Raw genomic sequence first — 14697 nt, forward strand, 5'->3', positions numbered from 1 at the left:
TTACAAAATTATGCCTTTATGTGAACGTTGTTATGTTTTTTTCCTCAGCACGAGCACCATGCAAGTTATGAAATATTTTGTGGTTCGGTCACCCTCGCCCACCATAGCATTATCTACCCCCGACCCACTAAGCCAATTAATAGTATCAGATAACAGAGCGACAGACTTGCCGCGAGGGGGCAGTGTTTACTAAAGTCAGGTTGATGTGGCGCAGACGAGGAAGAAAGGAGGCTGACTGATTGAATGCTGGCAAAAATGATTTTTTTAAATGAATGTTTTCTACCTTACCTGGCATGATGTTAAGAAGCACACGCGTCGCTACCTATTTAACGTTTGTTGTCGAGTCTAGCTATGAAAACGCCAACACACGGAGGCTGTGAGCCGTCTGAGATTAAGTAAGTTGAACGCTACTTCATCAAGTTCTTGGTTTTGATAGAGTGCGTCTGGGCGGACGTTCTTGACTTTAGCTTTTTTTTGGGGGGGGGGAAGTTTTAATCAGCAGTTGACAAGCTGAGATGCATAAAAATGTGAATTGAACATCTCGGCGACAAATATTTGATAACATGCGGTCTTGTATTTCAGAAGAAGCTGTTTCAATTTCATCTTCACTACTTCATTTGGCTTTGTTGAAGTGTTTTTGTTGTCCCCAATTCAACAGAACCCCAGGTAGCACCACCTCCTTCAGCAAAACAAAACAACTGAAGATTTTCCTTCAAAGGTTAGGGCTAATTTGAACTAAACGTTGAGTATCCATATTGTGGCTTCGTTGATGGATAAAACGTTTATGCTTACTTGGTACCAGCTCTTTAGTATACAGACTGAATTGGAGAGTCACCATGAAGAGGAGAAACTCTTCCAGATTGAAAACAGCTTCAAAGAATAAGATTGACCAAAGTCCCAACCCAAGTGAAGAAGTTGTCCAACGCCGGATTCATCCAAATAGGAGGAGGAGACGGGAATTTGATGAAGACAACATTAATAATGAGGACGAGAGCATCCGTGACATCGAAGTCATCAACAGTCATGTGGAGGAGGATCCTGGAGAAGGTAGTAGTGTACAAGTGGTTGATCGGGGATTAGATGATTCAGATGAGCAATTTTGCTCTAGCACTGCTCCTTCCCCTCTAACATTCACGGCTCCCAACATAAAGAGAAGACCAACAACAGGCCTATGCCCTTCCTGTCGGAAGCTCTACCAGAGGGCAAAGAGGTTGAAAAAGCCCATCAAAGATAAACTCTTGGCTTATGGTAAGTGTACCTAGGGTTGTTTATTGCGGGGGAGACATTCCACATACACCAAGTGAAAATGTGTGGTATAGAGACAATAATGGAATGGTCCTTGTTTATTGGTCTACTTGTACTTGGTATACTTGGTCATTGGTCATATTTAAAAAATAATAATTCACAAATTATGCCAGTGTATTTAGACTTATGAGCACAACTGTACATATTAGCAGAAAATGACTGGTACTGTTTAATGTATCTGCGCTATTGTCTTACTACAAGAAAATCACTTTTCAACTGTCTCCAGAAAACATTTACAACTATCAGCCTAAGCTTAGATAGCCCCTCTTCTCTTAAAGCCACTACAAATACAGCCACGGCTCAAAATATTGGCACCCATTTGCTTCTGTCAGATAATACACTACCTCTTCCAGAAATTGTAGTTACAAATTATTTTGTTTGCATTGGAGCAACACAAAAAAACTAAGGGAAACAAGCCAAATCTGATCATTCCAAATCTGATCATTCCACACATCGCAACAAATGATTGTTCAAATGGTGGATAAAGAACCTTGTTTGATTTCCATACAAATTCAAGTGCACCTCCCGCCGCCATTTCAATAAAAGGGATGCTATGGTAGGAGGACCCCACTGCTAACACAGACATATAAGAAAGCCATGATGGAGTTTTCCAACACTTATCTTGTGGTTCTATACCCTTCTGGGAGATTATTCTGTGGACAGATGAGACCAAAGAAGAGCTTTTTGGTCAGCACCCCACTGTAGTGTTTACCGAAAACTAAATTAGGCCTTTAAAAAAGAACACGGTCCCTATGTTCATGTTCAAACATGGTGGAGGTTCACTGATATTTTGGGGTTGCTCAGCTAATTCTGCTACTGGATGCCTTGACTGTGTGAATTGTATCACGATATCTGAAGTCTACACTGTCTACTAGGGGTGTAACGGTACACGTGGGTGTATTAATACGTTTTGGTATGGCATGTTCGGTTCGGTCCACTTGCATGCGGTTCGGTCCACTTATTAGCGCGAGCTTACGCACGGACGTTGACTGTTGCATGCGGGAGACGAGAGTGGCGGCACAAAAGCGAGAGCCAGAAAAGAGCCAGAGCTCGAAGGTCCCCGCGTACACTGCGGTCTACTGTTTGGGAACATTCTGGCTTTCCTGTTCCCCATCGCCGACGGGGAAAGGTGCGTGGTTAAGTCAGAAAGTTGTGCGGCGACATTGCTACATGAGATGGGCGGCAGATAGCACCTCTAACATGCACGGCATCATCCGACTGTGAATGTTTCTTAGGGAGCAAAAACGTCCAACTCAAATAGCGAGATTTATCATATTGTAGCGTCTTCCAGGAACACGCCGTCAGACGTAGTTTAATTATCACGTTTTTATTAATCCAAGTACAACTGCTCGCGCTCTCCTTTCTCCGCTGCTCCACTCGCTTGCCATACGATGCATTCATGAACCTCGGAAACATCACAACTCAGCAACACACAAATCCGACCACAACACAGATAACCCAATTCGTTGGGTTGTATACAATTTCATAAAGACTTTTTAAAGTTACTGTATTTTTTTCATTATAAAAATAGTTTTAATATAGTTAGCAATAATTGTAACTGTTTTTGTATGTATTTTTTTCACCACAAAACGTGTATATGAGCCATTCTACCGAATTGGTTGAAATTGCTGTCCCACAATGAAAATCAAATTTCAAAAAAACAATGAAGTGTTCAGACCTTGCACATTTCGTCATATCTTGTTATGATCTATTTTACCACAAGGCATTAATTGAATTACTGTTAAACTGAATGTACAAAGTCATCTTTTCTATGTCACTTCCTATTGGGAGGTGGCTGTCCCAATCTCGTAACTCCTGAATTTCAATTCATGGAAAAAAAAATTGTACAAGATTTTTGCCATTTTACAAAATACTTTACTTTAATAGAACATTTTGGTTGCTTTTAAATGTATTGTGAAAGATTTACATTGATTTTGTAGATTTTTTTCCACTTAGAAGTTTTTATGTTAAAAAACCTGTCCCAACTTTTTATGTCACTACCGAAAAGCAAAAAGTATTTGTCTGTAGGCAGGGCTTGCTTTTAGCCACATCCCCTGAAAATAAACGTGGTTTTAGGGACCGTCACTACCGAACACCTCATTGCGGTAATAAACTGAGCATTTTTTATTTTGATGCTAAATGTACTGTTTTCTATCTCTGTACACATGCTCAAAACTGTCTGTGGTAGCCACGTTGTGCCTAGCATTGTTGAGTATTGTCGACAACTATCATAAAAGGTCACTACCGAAACGTTTCGTTAGTGACATAATGGTTTCGGTAGGGACAATATGATGTTTCTTTTTGAATAAAGTAAGTTTTGAATAATATAATACATAGATACATATGTCATACATAGATCTTTCTGACTTTAATAATATTCTATTACATATTTTATCTTAATTTGAAGGGAAAAATAAAACCGAAGCAGTCACTACCGAAACATACAGAAAGGTTTCGGTTGTGACATAATGGTTTCGGTAGTGACAATATGATGTTTATTTTTTAATAAAGTAAGTTTTACATAATACAATACATAGATACATACGTCATACATATATCCTTCTGATTTGAACAATATTCTATTTCATGTTTTATCTTAATTTGAAGGGAAAATGCCAAAAAGCCCAGCAGATACAGAGTACAGGCGAAGGGTTAGAATGACCCAGTGAAATCCGAAGAATATTTAATAAAGGAAAGAGAAAGAAATAAGAGATGGAAGGAAGAAGGAAAGCTGAAGTCTACCAATGAATTATCCAGCAGAGAGCAAAGGAAAGTCAGAAGAGCATGGAGCAAAAGACAAGACCACCAGATGTCTCTCAAAAAAACAGAGAGAGAGGGAACATACATACAGGGATGTTTGTATGTTACAAAAATGTTTGTCATTCCAATTAAATTTTCATTGTGAAACCACAGTTTTTCAATGATGAAGAGCCCTATGATGGACAGGTGAACGGTCCAGCGTTTACCCTGCTTTTGCCCTAAGTCAGCTGTGATCAACTCCAACCCCCTGCGACCCTGAGTACAGCACAAAGCACTAGAAAATGGAAAAAATAATGTTTCATTAGTTATAATAAGCGTTAAAAGTTAAAATATAGCAAAAGTAGCTAAGTGATTACAATGCTACCCTGACACAAACTATTACTGCAACGGCAGCAACAATATGGTCACATCTGGTGCAACATGAATACAATAAAAGTTTTTCTGAAATAAAATACAAATTTCACACATTTTCCAACCCTGAATTTGAACCAATTCAGTAGAATGACCCATGTATGTACTGTCATGGTAACTTGGCTTTAACTTGAATACTTAGATGTGTCATAGGCCGTTGCTGCTGAGTGTTTAAAGATTTCAGTGTCTTAATAATTTACAAAATTAAGAGATCTTTATTAGTGTATTTTTTATTCTGGTGCAATTTCTTAGAATATCACCCGAGTGGTTCGCTTTTATTTATTTTTTCGAAAAAAAAGTACAGTTTACTTGTCATCTTTTGAAAATAAACATTTTTTTTTTAAAATCTTTTTTTTTTGTACCGAAAATATACCGAACCGAAGTTTCCCAAAAAAACGAATCGAACCGAAACGTGATTTAGCGTACCGTTACGCCCCTACTGTCTACCAAAGAATTTTGAGGGTGCGATGGGTGCCAGCTCAGTCTTAGTCAGAGGTCATGGGACTTACACCGAGGCACACTTCATAAAGCATCCAAATGGCTTGAGGAAAAAGAATGAGCAAGTTTTGAAGTGGCCAGCAATGAGTCCACAACCGAATCTCATAGAACACGTCTGAGAGGACTTATTATATTCTTGTTACCTGAGAGAGGCACAGGAGTGCCAATGTTTTGGGCTATGGCTGTATGACTCATTTCAGGTTCAGTTATGCTTAGTTACGCCTTCCTCAGGCAAGTAAATACCGTGCGCCCATTATAAGTAAAGATGGAAGCTTTACTTGTGGTATGTATTTCAGATCCCACCTCCTTAACGTGCGACCAGTGGGTCCTGCTGAAAAAGTGGAATCCAAGTAGGCTGCCTCACTCAGGGTAAGTAAAGTCTTCGGTGCAACGCTGGAAGTGGCCTGTGAGCAGCCTGTGAATGAAGACACTTGATTTTGTTTTGTCAGGAAGCTTTCCCGCTGCATGCCCCTTGTGCACACACATTTCAAGAGGAAGAAGAAAGCAAAGCAGAACAAGCAGGATGGGCATAAAAACTTGTGCTCAAGGCTGCATGTCTTCCTTCAGAGGTAATGCTCTAAAGCTGAGAATGCACTTTAAATTGACTTGTGTTCTGTCAAATGTGATGAATGTGTTTGTGTGTCAGGAACCTCAGGCGGCCTCGCAAAGTGCTAGCAAGAAAGGAAAGGAAGAGAAACCAGAGGAAGAGGGCAAGAGATGATTCCCAGGATTCTCAAATTGCCAAGCAGAAGCATCGCCGTGGCAACAGCCCCCCGCAGGACGACAGCGGCAACTCTAACGATCAGAGCGATTTGGACTCGACTTGCGCGAGTCTTCATGTTGAGCAATTTCGCAGTGGAGAAAGCACAAATTTCAGTGGAGAAAGCACAAATGAAAAGGACTCAAATATGACTGCTAACATTCCCTGTACTTTCACCTTGGGAACCACCAAGCTCGGCACCATCCCGCCCAAGCCAAAAGCACCAAGGAAGAAGGCGGCGTTCCAAGACTTGCTCGCCCAGTTACGTGGCAACAGGAGCATGATTTTCAAAGAGACCCAATAGACACTTGCAGCTAAAGTTGGTTGTACTGTGGCGAAGGAAGTCTCTAACATAAGAGATTTAGCCAACAGTAATAATTTACTTATTTTCTTAGTGACGTAACTGTTATTAAAAGTTGAGTCAACAGGATTTCAGAATAAATGTTTCTAAATTACAATTCCATTTGAAATGGGCATACTTTTCTCTTTAATGCCACAAGTATCTGTGCTTAAGAGACTGAAGGGATCACTCTTGTTGCTTTATTTCAGTTAGTCAGGCTTTAAGTCCAGTCGCTTTATGTGTAAGGATGGGAATAATACGTAATATATTGATGAAGAATTGAGTGGAGTGGCATTTTGAATAATCAGGTCTGAAGCCATTGGGCAAAAAATGTGGACAAAAGATGCACTGCAAAAACTGGGCTTAACAAGGAGTAAAAAAGTTGTGGAACGAAGTATGTTACTTAACTGCAACAAATGTAGCTACCAATAGAACGCATTTACCTCACATGGCAAGCGTTCTTAAAACAGTGTAAAAAACATCCGTGTTCAAATACCAGGTTTTTGTGCTATAAGAAGTGAAGCCAAGATAAATTCAACACTTTTTCCACATTTAATGGGACTTATATAACCTGTACAACACAACAAATCTAACAGCATGGCCAGAAAGTTGAACTTTTCAGACCATTGCAACGCGACAACACATTTTTACCACATGCAGTTGGGAGATTTCAAGAGTGTTGTTTGCAAAATTTGGCTGGTCTTGGAGGTTTTCCTTTGTTAGGCTTTCCAATGTTCAAGTGCGTGGCAATCTTTTCTTGTCCTTGTCCTGATACACTGTTGCTATCCTTTTGGTGTGATGGTCATCAAGACGTTTGGCTGGGCATTTAGGATTGGACTTTGACTTTGTGGTGGGCCTGATGTGTATTTGAGTGAAACGGGGTTTGGTTCTTTGGCAGAGGGGATTTGTGTGTTTTTATGTGACCAATAAAACGCATTTTCAAAGGCTTCCGTCTTGCCACCCTGTAGCCCAGACAGAATAGGAAGATGTGCGTTACTGTTGTCACATGTACTGTACTAAATAGTCAGTACTTTCCTAAAATCCCTGCAACTCCTTCAGTGTTGTGGTTGGCCTCTTGAAAGCCTCCCTGAACAGTTTTCCTCTAAAGTTTCATCAATTTGGGCGAGAGGTCCACTTCTTGGTAATGTCACTGCTATTTTTTTTCTGTATTTGATTGTGACTGTCTTCATTGATTTACATGTTATACTGAATGCCTTGAGAATTTTTTTTTTTTACCCTTCTTCTGACTAATGCCTTTAAACAATGAGCTCTCTGCAGACCATGACTGTAAAATGTGACGAAAGAAATGTCAGGAAAAGCCTACTAGTACACTGAACTTCTTTTGGGGTTTATCCAAGACACTTCAAACGGTGGCAGGTGTGTGCTGAGTCTGTAGGCTCCCATTGCCTGCAGACTCAGCACACATTGCTTAATTAGAATCAGAATTAAGGATTACTTGATTCTGATCACGCACCAGTTATAATATATTATTATTTATAGTTAAATATATATATTATATAATTAGTTATATATGTTATATATTCGCCACCAGTCGGACATGTGAAAACAATGGAATGCCTGTCTTTTTATTGTGTGATAATTTCTATTTTGTTTGTGCTGTTATTGTATGTTGTTTTTATTTGAAGGGGACCTTGAGTCTGGAATAAAAATTGATTGATTGATAAGAGTGTGTGCAACCACATCTCAGTTTATTTTGACTTCCCCTCTTATGTCACAAAAACCTGCCAGTTGAACAGGTTGTGTAACATTTTTATACCCACTAATATACCTAAATATTATCTTTTTTTTAAAAAAATCTCTTTACAGAGAAAAGCACATTTTGCTTTGATTTGCAAGATTTAATCTCAGTTAACCTTGATTTGAGGTGTTTTTTGCAGTGTGGTGCGCATGCTATGGGCTAAGCTAAATCAATGCTGTCGTCCTAAATGGCACAGGCCTTCTGGACATTATTATACAACAGTGCATTGGCATCAAAACAAGAGCCTGGAATATTCATAGAGATTGTCCAATCCCATTAAAAACAATGTCATAATAATTAATATTGCTGGAAGAAATGGTTGTTGTTGTCTGTGACTTTTCTTGACAAAGAAGTGCATAATTCAATCATTATTATTCTTCTTCTTATTATTTTTTTGTAGGTATTTGAAAAGGAAAATGTGTGTCGATTTTCCGAATTTGTCTATACAAAAGAGGTCAAACAAATAGTCCCACCCTGGGAACCCAGGTGTCCGTCAACGTGTTTTACTCAGTAATGTTGTTTCTGAGATTTTTTTAGGCTGATAGCGGTGAACCTGGAGGAAGGGAGAGGAAGTTGAGATAAGGGACTGGCACTCTTTAGAAAGTGTAACGCTTTGGATTTGGGAGGTGGTCAACTGTTTGTTGATGGGATTGGTGTATTAGAAGAGGATGTACATTCACAGCTGAAACAGGATGTGTGTCTGCAGACCTGCTCCACGGTGCATGGTTGGTGTACAAAGGCTGCTGTATTCGAATTAAATTGATTACACTGACTCTTCTGTATAATAGCACACAGATCAGCCACACCGTAGAGACCGCTTGCACAATCTAAGTCCCAATGTTGCATCAAAAAGTCCGCCCTGTAAAGATGTTGATTTGCTAAGATATGAGGCATTCATTTTGCACTATGTTTGTTATTGTGGCTTTAGCGCGACATGATACTGAGAGGTGTTTCTGGTCTGATTTAGCAGAGAGTCAAAACACGTCTTAGTCGTCACATAGCATTTCGTCACTCTAAAAGAAACAGCTATAATAAACATAATTAGTAACGCTGAAAACTGAAATGATTATCTTTATGAACGCAATTTTCTTATTTCATACATTTGGATCGCATTATATGCTTGTGATCATGTTGTGGTTTTTCCTGTGTAAATATGACCTGATCTGTACAAGCCTGGAATTAAAAAAAAAACAAAAAAAACACAGTACATTAAATTGAATTGGCAAAGAAATGTGAAAGGAGGTACATGTACAGAATTTATCTTGGGCTGAACAATTTGAAGTTGAAACTGAATTGATTAAGAAATGTGAGTTAAATGTGTAAAATCCCTCCTAATTTCATAATCGCATTGTGGAAATGATTCAAAAGTGCGTGAATGCTCTTCAGCATTTACACAATTATCATTGTCCATCTCTCGGCAAACTCGAAACATCGTCGTCATCACCATCATCATCATCTGTGACGCAGAGAGGGCTCGCTCGACTGAGAGCACGTACACGCACGCGCGCGCGCGCGCGCGCACACACGCAAACACACACGCATTGTCTGTGCCCCTTCTGCGTTCTTTCCGATTGCCAATAGACCTTGGTGATCACAAAGCCGGGGTCTCAGGGCCAAAACAATTCAAGTGGCGTGCACGCACAGGATGGCATCCTGTGATAGAAGCAGTATCAGCACCTGACACCTCCAAAACAAGAAAAGCATTTTGTCAGCGCCGCAGATGGGTTCGAGCGTGTGAGGGAGGAGCACCAGCAGGCCTTTATAACTCGTCCACTTGAGTCTCAGCCTCACTCGGCAGAGGAAGGAGAGTCCATCATGTCGTACTATGAGGTAAGCTTTGTGCAAATAATGTAAGAGATAAACACATTCGTTTTTACCGTCACATGCATTCGATCATCGCTGCTGTCTGCAGCATATCCTCGTCGACTTCGAATACAATGACACCAGTTCCGGCTCTGGTTCCGGTGACATCGGGGTGGATCTGGAGGAGCCGTGTGCGGTGGAGCACGCGAGGACCTCGGACTTCCAGCAGGTCTTTTTACCCGTGGTCTACGCTCTCATCTTCCTTCTGGGCATCACCGGAAACGGTCTGGTGGTCTTCGTGTTGGGCTGCCAGCGTCGGTGAGTCAGCCGGATGGATCATTTGTCCTTCGGAAATTTCGGTTAAAAGTCCAATACTTGGCCGATTGCTTTTCAGGTCCAAATCCAGTCTTACTGACCGGTACCGACTGCACCTGTCGGCCGCCGATCTCCTCTTTGTTGTGGCGCTTCCGTTCTGGGCGGTGTATGCGGCGCTGGCCGACTGGCGCTTTGGCGCCGTCACCTGCGTTGGCGTGCACGTCATCTATACGGTCAACTTGTACGGCAGCGTGCTCATCTTGGCCTTTATCAGTCTGGACCGCTACCTGGCAGTGGTCCGAGCCACAGACACCAACACGGGTGGCCTGAGGCAGATGCTGGCTCACAGATTGGTCTATGTGGGTGAGTGTCTGTCTCTCTTTGCGTTTTTTACCACGCCCGCTGTCGCTTCTCCTTTTTCACTGGCGCCCACTGGTCTCTAATCGGTGTTTGGGTCACCACTGACTGCAGGTGCCTGGCTGCCCGCTGGCTTGCTAGCCGTTCCCGACTTGATATTCGCCCGAACTCGAGAAGGCGGCGAGGGAAGCACCCTGTGCGAGAGATTTTACCCGGAGGAAAATGCTCCTCTGTGGGTGGCGGTCTTTCACCTGCAGCTAGTCCTTGTGGGCCTCGTGATCCCGGGTCTGGTGCTTCTGGTGTGTTACTGCGTCATCGTCACCAGGCTGACCCGGGGCCCTCTCGGGGGCCAAAGGCAGAAGCGGCGAGCGGTGAGGACCACCATCGCGCTGGTGCTCTGCTTCTTTGTGTGCTGGCTGCCCTACGGAGCGGGAATCTTCGTGGACGCCATGCTGCGTTTGGAGGCTCTGCCCCGCAGCTGCCACCTGGAGGCCGCGCTGGGTGTGTGGCTGGCGGTGGCCGAGCCCATGGCATTCGCACACTGTTGCTTGAACCCGCTGCTGTATGCTTTCCTGGGGGCAGGTTTCAAAAATTCTGCCCGCAGAGCCTTGACATTGAGCCGAGCATCCAGTTTGAAGGTTTTACCCAGACGACGCAACGGGGCCTCAACAACTACGGAGTCCGAGTCATCCAGTTTGCACTCTAGCTAGACTTTGCTTATTCTGGAAGTGTGTGTGTGTGTGTGTGTGTGTGTGTGTGTAATAGAAATAATCTGAGAATTTAAGGAGCAGTCTGCTGGCAGTCTTCTCTTGTAAATACTTTCTTGGTGGATTTCTCCTCAGTGCTGCTGTGCTTTCACTGTATTGTAATGGTTTCTAATAAAAATAGACAAACACTTGTGAAAGTCTTTCGTGTCATGATTCATACTGTATTCTTCCTCATTGAGACGAGTTAAATACAACAACAGCAACAGAATTGCCACTTTAGGATATTAAAGTTAATATAGACATTAATGGACTTTTCTTCAGAAAACTAAAAGTCGCTACGCCTTACGGTTCCCTAAACAGCCACTGAACAGTTTCTTAGTTGTTGTTTCTGTTCAAAGTTTCTGGACTTTATTACGAAACGCGGTGCACTTGCAAAAATTTGTATTCAGACTTATTGTATTTTTTCACTTTTCAATCTTTTTTTTTTTAATTTTTTTATTTTTTTTTTATCCCGGGCTGCTGACCTCTTGGCCAGATCACCCTTGTGAAAGGTTTTATCTGGTTTAATAAAGGTTATATACAGTATATTTAACATATGGTTAAAACAAATCATTTTCCAGTAAAACTGACCATTATCCACTTCGTAAGGCCAATATTTTTGGATACAAAGCAAAATGTGCTGTTATTCTTAAAATGATGAAAGGGGGCATAGAACTGGAACATCACAGCTGAAAGCACCCACGACGAGAATGAAAGCAATAAACTAGCACATGAATCCATTCACCAGTGGATGGTTGATGGTCCAATGCTTCTTACGGGAAAAATGTTGCAATCGGTTTTCAGTATGGCGTGTGCTTAATCTTAGCACCCTTGTACAGTATTATTTCACCATCAACCAACTGAATCCAAACATCTGAAGCCGCCGATCCGAAGCATGGATACAATAAAATTCCAGTGCAAAATGACGTGCGAAAGCAGGTGAATCAGCCATATTGCGTGTGGGTGAATGTGCTCTGTGGTGACATGTTTGTGTGTGAATACGATAATCGTTTTGTTGTGTGAGAGCACAGGGTGCAACAGGGGGTCAGGAGTAGGGATAGACCGATTATCAGCCAGGCCGATTATTGGCTTTGATGAATATCGGCATCTGCCTTTTTAAAAAATCTGAAACCGCGTTGAAATGAAAACAAAAATATGTGAAAGTTTAACATTTCTGTTTATTTTTGAAATTCCAAAATTTTGAAATTTTGGAAACACGTCCGCCTCACAGTTCAGAGGTCGTGGGGTCATGGGGCCTCCCTGCGTGGAGTTTGCATGTTCTCCCTGTGCCTGCGTGGGTTTTCTACGGGTACTCCGGTTTCCTCCCACATTCCAAAAAAATGCATGGTAAGTGGATTGGACTCTCTAAATTGACCCTAGGTGTGATTGTGAGTGCGGATGTTTGTCTTTGTGTGCCCTGCGATTGTCTGGCAACCAATTCAGGGTGTCCCCCGCCCACTGCCCAAAGACAGCTGGGATAGGCTCCAACACGCCCCGCGACCCTTATGAGGATAAGCGGAATCGATAATGGATGGATGGATGATATTGTCCAAATTTATAGTAATAATCATTTTGAAAAATCAACATTCAATCAAATCTGAAAAACTGTTCAATAAACATATGCTTAAAGACGTTTAAAAAAAAGTTAAAAGTTGTTTTTTGTTTTAGATTTTGATGCCAATATTTTCCTTTTTTCTTTTTAAAAATATATGTCGGATCGAAATATCGGTTATCGGCCTCCTTGACTACTATTACTCTGTATAGGTATCAGCCCTGGAAAAAACATATCGGCCTATCTCTAGTCAGGAGGTGTCTTTTCTTCTTTTAAGACACAAATATATTCTCATAAGCAGGTTGTACAATATCAAATGAAAAAAAAAACATCCATAGAAAAAAACGCATATTATATTATGTGAAAAGTCTTTGTATTACTGAATCAGCTCCAAATACAATAACGGCAAAATATAATTTGTTATAGTTTTGGGCCGTGGAGGGCTTGCTGTACTCAAATGCAGCTAAATATTTGTAATCCAAGCAAAATTGCCTCTAAATACTCATCACAGTGAGTATTTAAATGATTATAGCATCTTTTTTTTAGAAATGTTCCCTTCTCCAGACTGGTCTACAGTCCATAGTGTAGTCTTGATTGTGCACCCGGGATTGTCTCCAGCATCCCACAAACCTCAACAGGATACTGAAAATGGTACTGAAAATAGATGGACGGTGTTGCTTGCACAGATAACTTAAGAAAAGTTTTATGCGTGTTATGAGCTGATGATTTTTGATGTTTGTGTTTTGTGAGTGTCACGCCACCACAGAAGGCAACCAGCGATGTCAAAATCAAAGTTAAGTGTTAGCATACTAGTTTTCCTTACCATTTCACATTAGCAGTGGTTTACTTCTTTTTAAAAATGGATGATGGCTAAGCAATGTCTTCAGATACACATCACATTATATGTCATCAAAATTAAGAGTGAGCACACAATTTTTTGGTTTTAAATACCATCCTTTTTTGGATTAGAATAGTGGTTTTCAATGGATGCTTATACAGCAGTTGACATATGTAAACACTTGTTTGATCATTAGATGTTATTTTCAGTGGGAAAATGTCAATCCGAAACAATTCCAAGATGATAACTTATGGAGATTCCGGTGTAAAATATTTTGTATGTTGCTCTGCAAGTCAACGCTTGGCAAATATTGGGTTCATCTGGTATTCTACTTAGTGCTCATGGGAATATTTATGACACAAGCACACACACACACACTTAGAGCGCTCCCCACATCACTACTTCCACTCGGAAGTGAGCGAAACAGAAGCTGGAAGTTTACTGTGTCCCGTTTCCTGGATCAAAGGAAAGGATGAAGATAAAGATGACAGTTTGGAGATGATGAAGTTTAAAGTTGCACCTACAAAAGAAGACTTTTGTCTCATGCCTGTGATGATCGGTATGCCCAACTGCGGTATGTCTACATGGGGACAAATTCTACCTTAAATTCTACCTTAACCTGTGGCCTCTCTTTCTCACACAGCAACACATCACCCCCTTCTATTCATAGGGCATTCAAAACAGGAAAGACTTCCTGCAACTCATTTTAGGAAAAACAAGCAGCTAAAACAATCAAACAACCAAGGCGCACTGCACTCTGCAACGCCAAGCGCAGCAATAAAGCAAATGCATGGAGGAGACATAAAGAGATGTTTAAATCACAGCGATGTACTACAAACCTACTGTAAACATGCAAGCAATAAAAATCAAGATGGTGTTTCCTCAAAAAAACATACACCTACAAATTACGACCCGGATGGAATTCTCTCAACACTGGCTTCCTCTTGCTGGTGACGATGAGAATTTAAATGAAATGTTTAGTGCAAATAAAGTTCAAGTTGAATATTGAATGCTTGCTTCATGAGAACGCACAACAGTGTTAGTCATCATTTCAATTAATCTGCAACCGCAATGTTGAGGAACCCCTCGCCCTCCAAAGTGTTTGGTGAGAGAAAAAAGGCTAAAGCAATAAACTAAACATCGCAGTACTGTATTGGAGCGGAGATGAGATGTCTTTGTTTGTTTTTATATTTGGGGTTTTATTGGATTGCAGCTGGAACACCCCTCCCACCCCCAACACCCCCAATCGCAAG

The 14697-nt window shown here is 41.2% G+C and overlaps 2 protein-coding genes across 4 annotated transcripts; both read left to right on the forward strand.

Annotated features, from left to right (window-relative positions):
* Positions 1-167: 167 nt before the first annotated feature.
* On the forward strand, positions 168-7249 carry LOC147140616 (uncharacterized). Of its 2 annotated transcripts, none has more exons than XM_086043966.1 (6): positions 168-395; positions 583-718; positions 803-1248; positions 5271-5343; positions 5424-5543; positions 5621-7249. In XM_086043966.1, exons 3-6 carry the CDS (start codon positions 837-839, stop codon positions 6036-6038), a joined length of 1023 nt encoding a protein of 340 aa, XP_085900092.1. In that variant the 5' UTR covers positions 168-395; positions 583-718; positions 803-836; the 3' UTR covers positions 6039-7249. The 2 variants fall into 2 exon arrangements, with proteins under 2 accessions (XP_085900092.1, XP_085900091.1); XM_086043965.1 differs by having other exon boundaries at positions 659-718.
* Positions 7250-9468: 2219 nt separating this feature from the next.
* On the forward strand, positions 9469-11206 carry LOC147140617 (C-X-C chemokine receptor type 4-like). 2 transcript variants are annotated; one of them, XM_086042916.1, is made up of 4 exons: positions 9469-9663; positions 9746-9954; positions 10031-10314; positions 10423-11206. In XM_086042916.1, exons 1-4 carry the CDS (start codon positions 9649-9651, stop codon positions 11016-11018), a joined length of 1104 nt encoding a protein of 367 aa, XP_085899042.1. In that variant the 5' UTR covers positions 9469-9648; the 3' UTR covers positions 11019-11206. The 2 variants fall into 2 exon arrangements, with proteins under 2 accessions (XP_085899042.1, XP_085899041.1); XM_086042915.1 differs by having other exon boundaries at positions 9746-10314.
* Positions 11207-14697: the final 3491 nt, after the last annotated feature.

The sequence above is a fragment of the Filicampus tigris genome, chromosome 10, assembly GCF_054856515.1.
Source record: "Filicampus tigris isolate MCC_2025a chromosome 10, RoL_Ftig_1.0, whole genome shotgun sequence".
NCBI classification, from domain to species: domain Eukaryota; kingdom Metazoa; phylum Chordata; class Actinopteri; order Syngnathiformes; family Syngnathidae; genus Filicampus; species Filicampus tigris.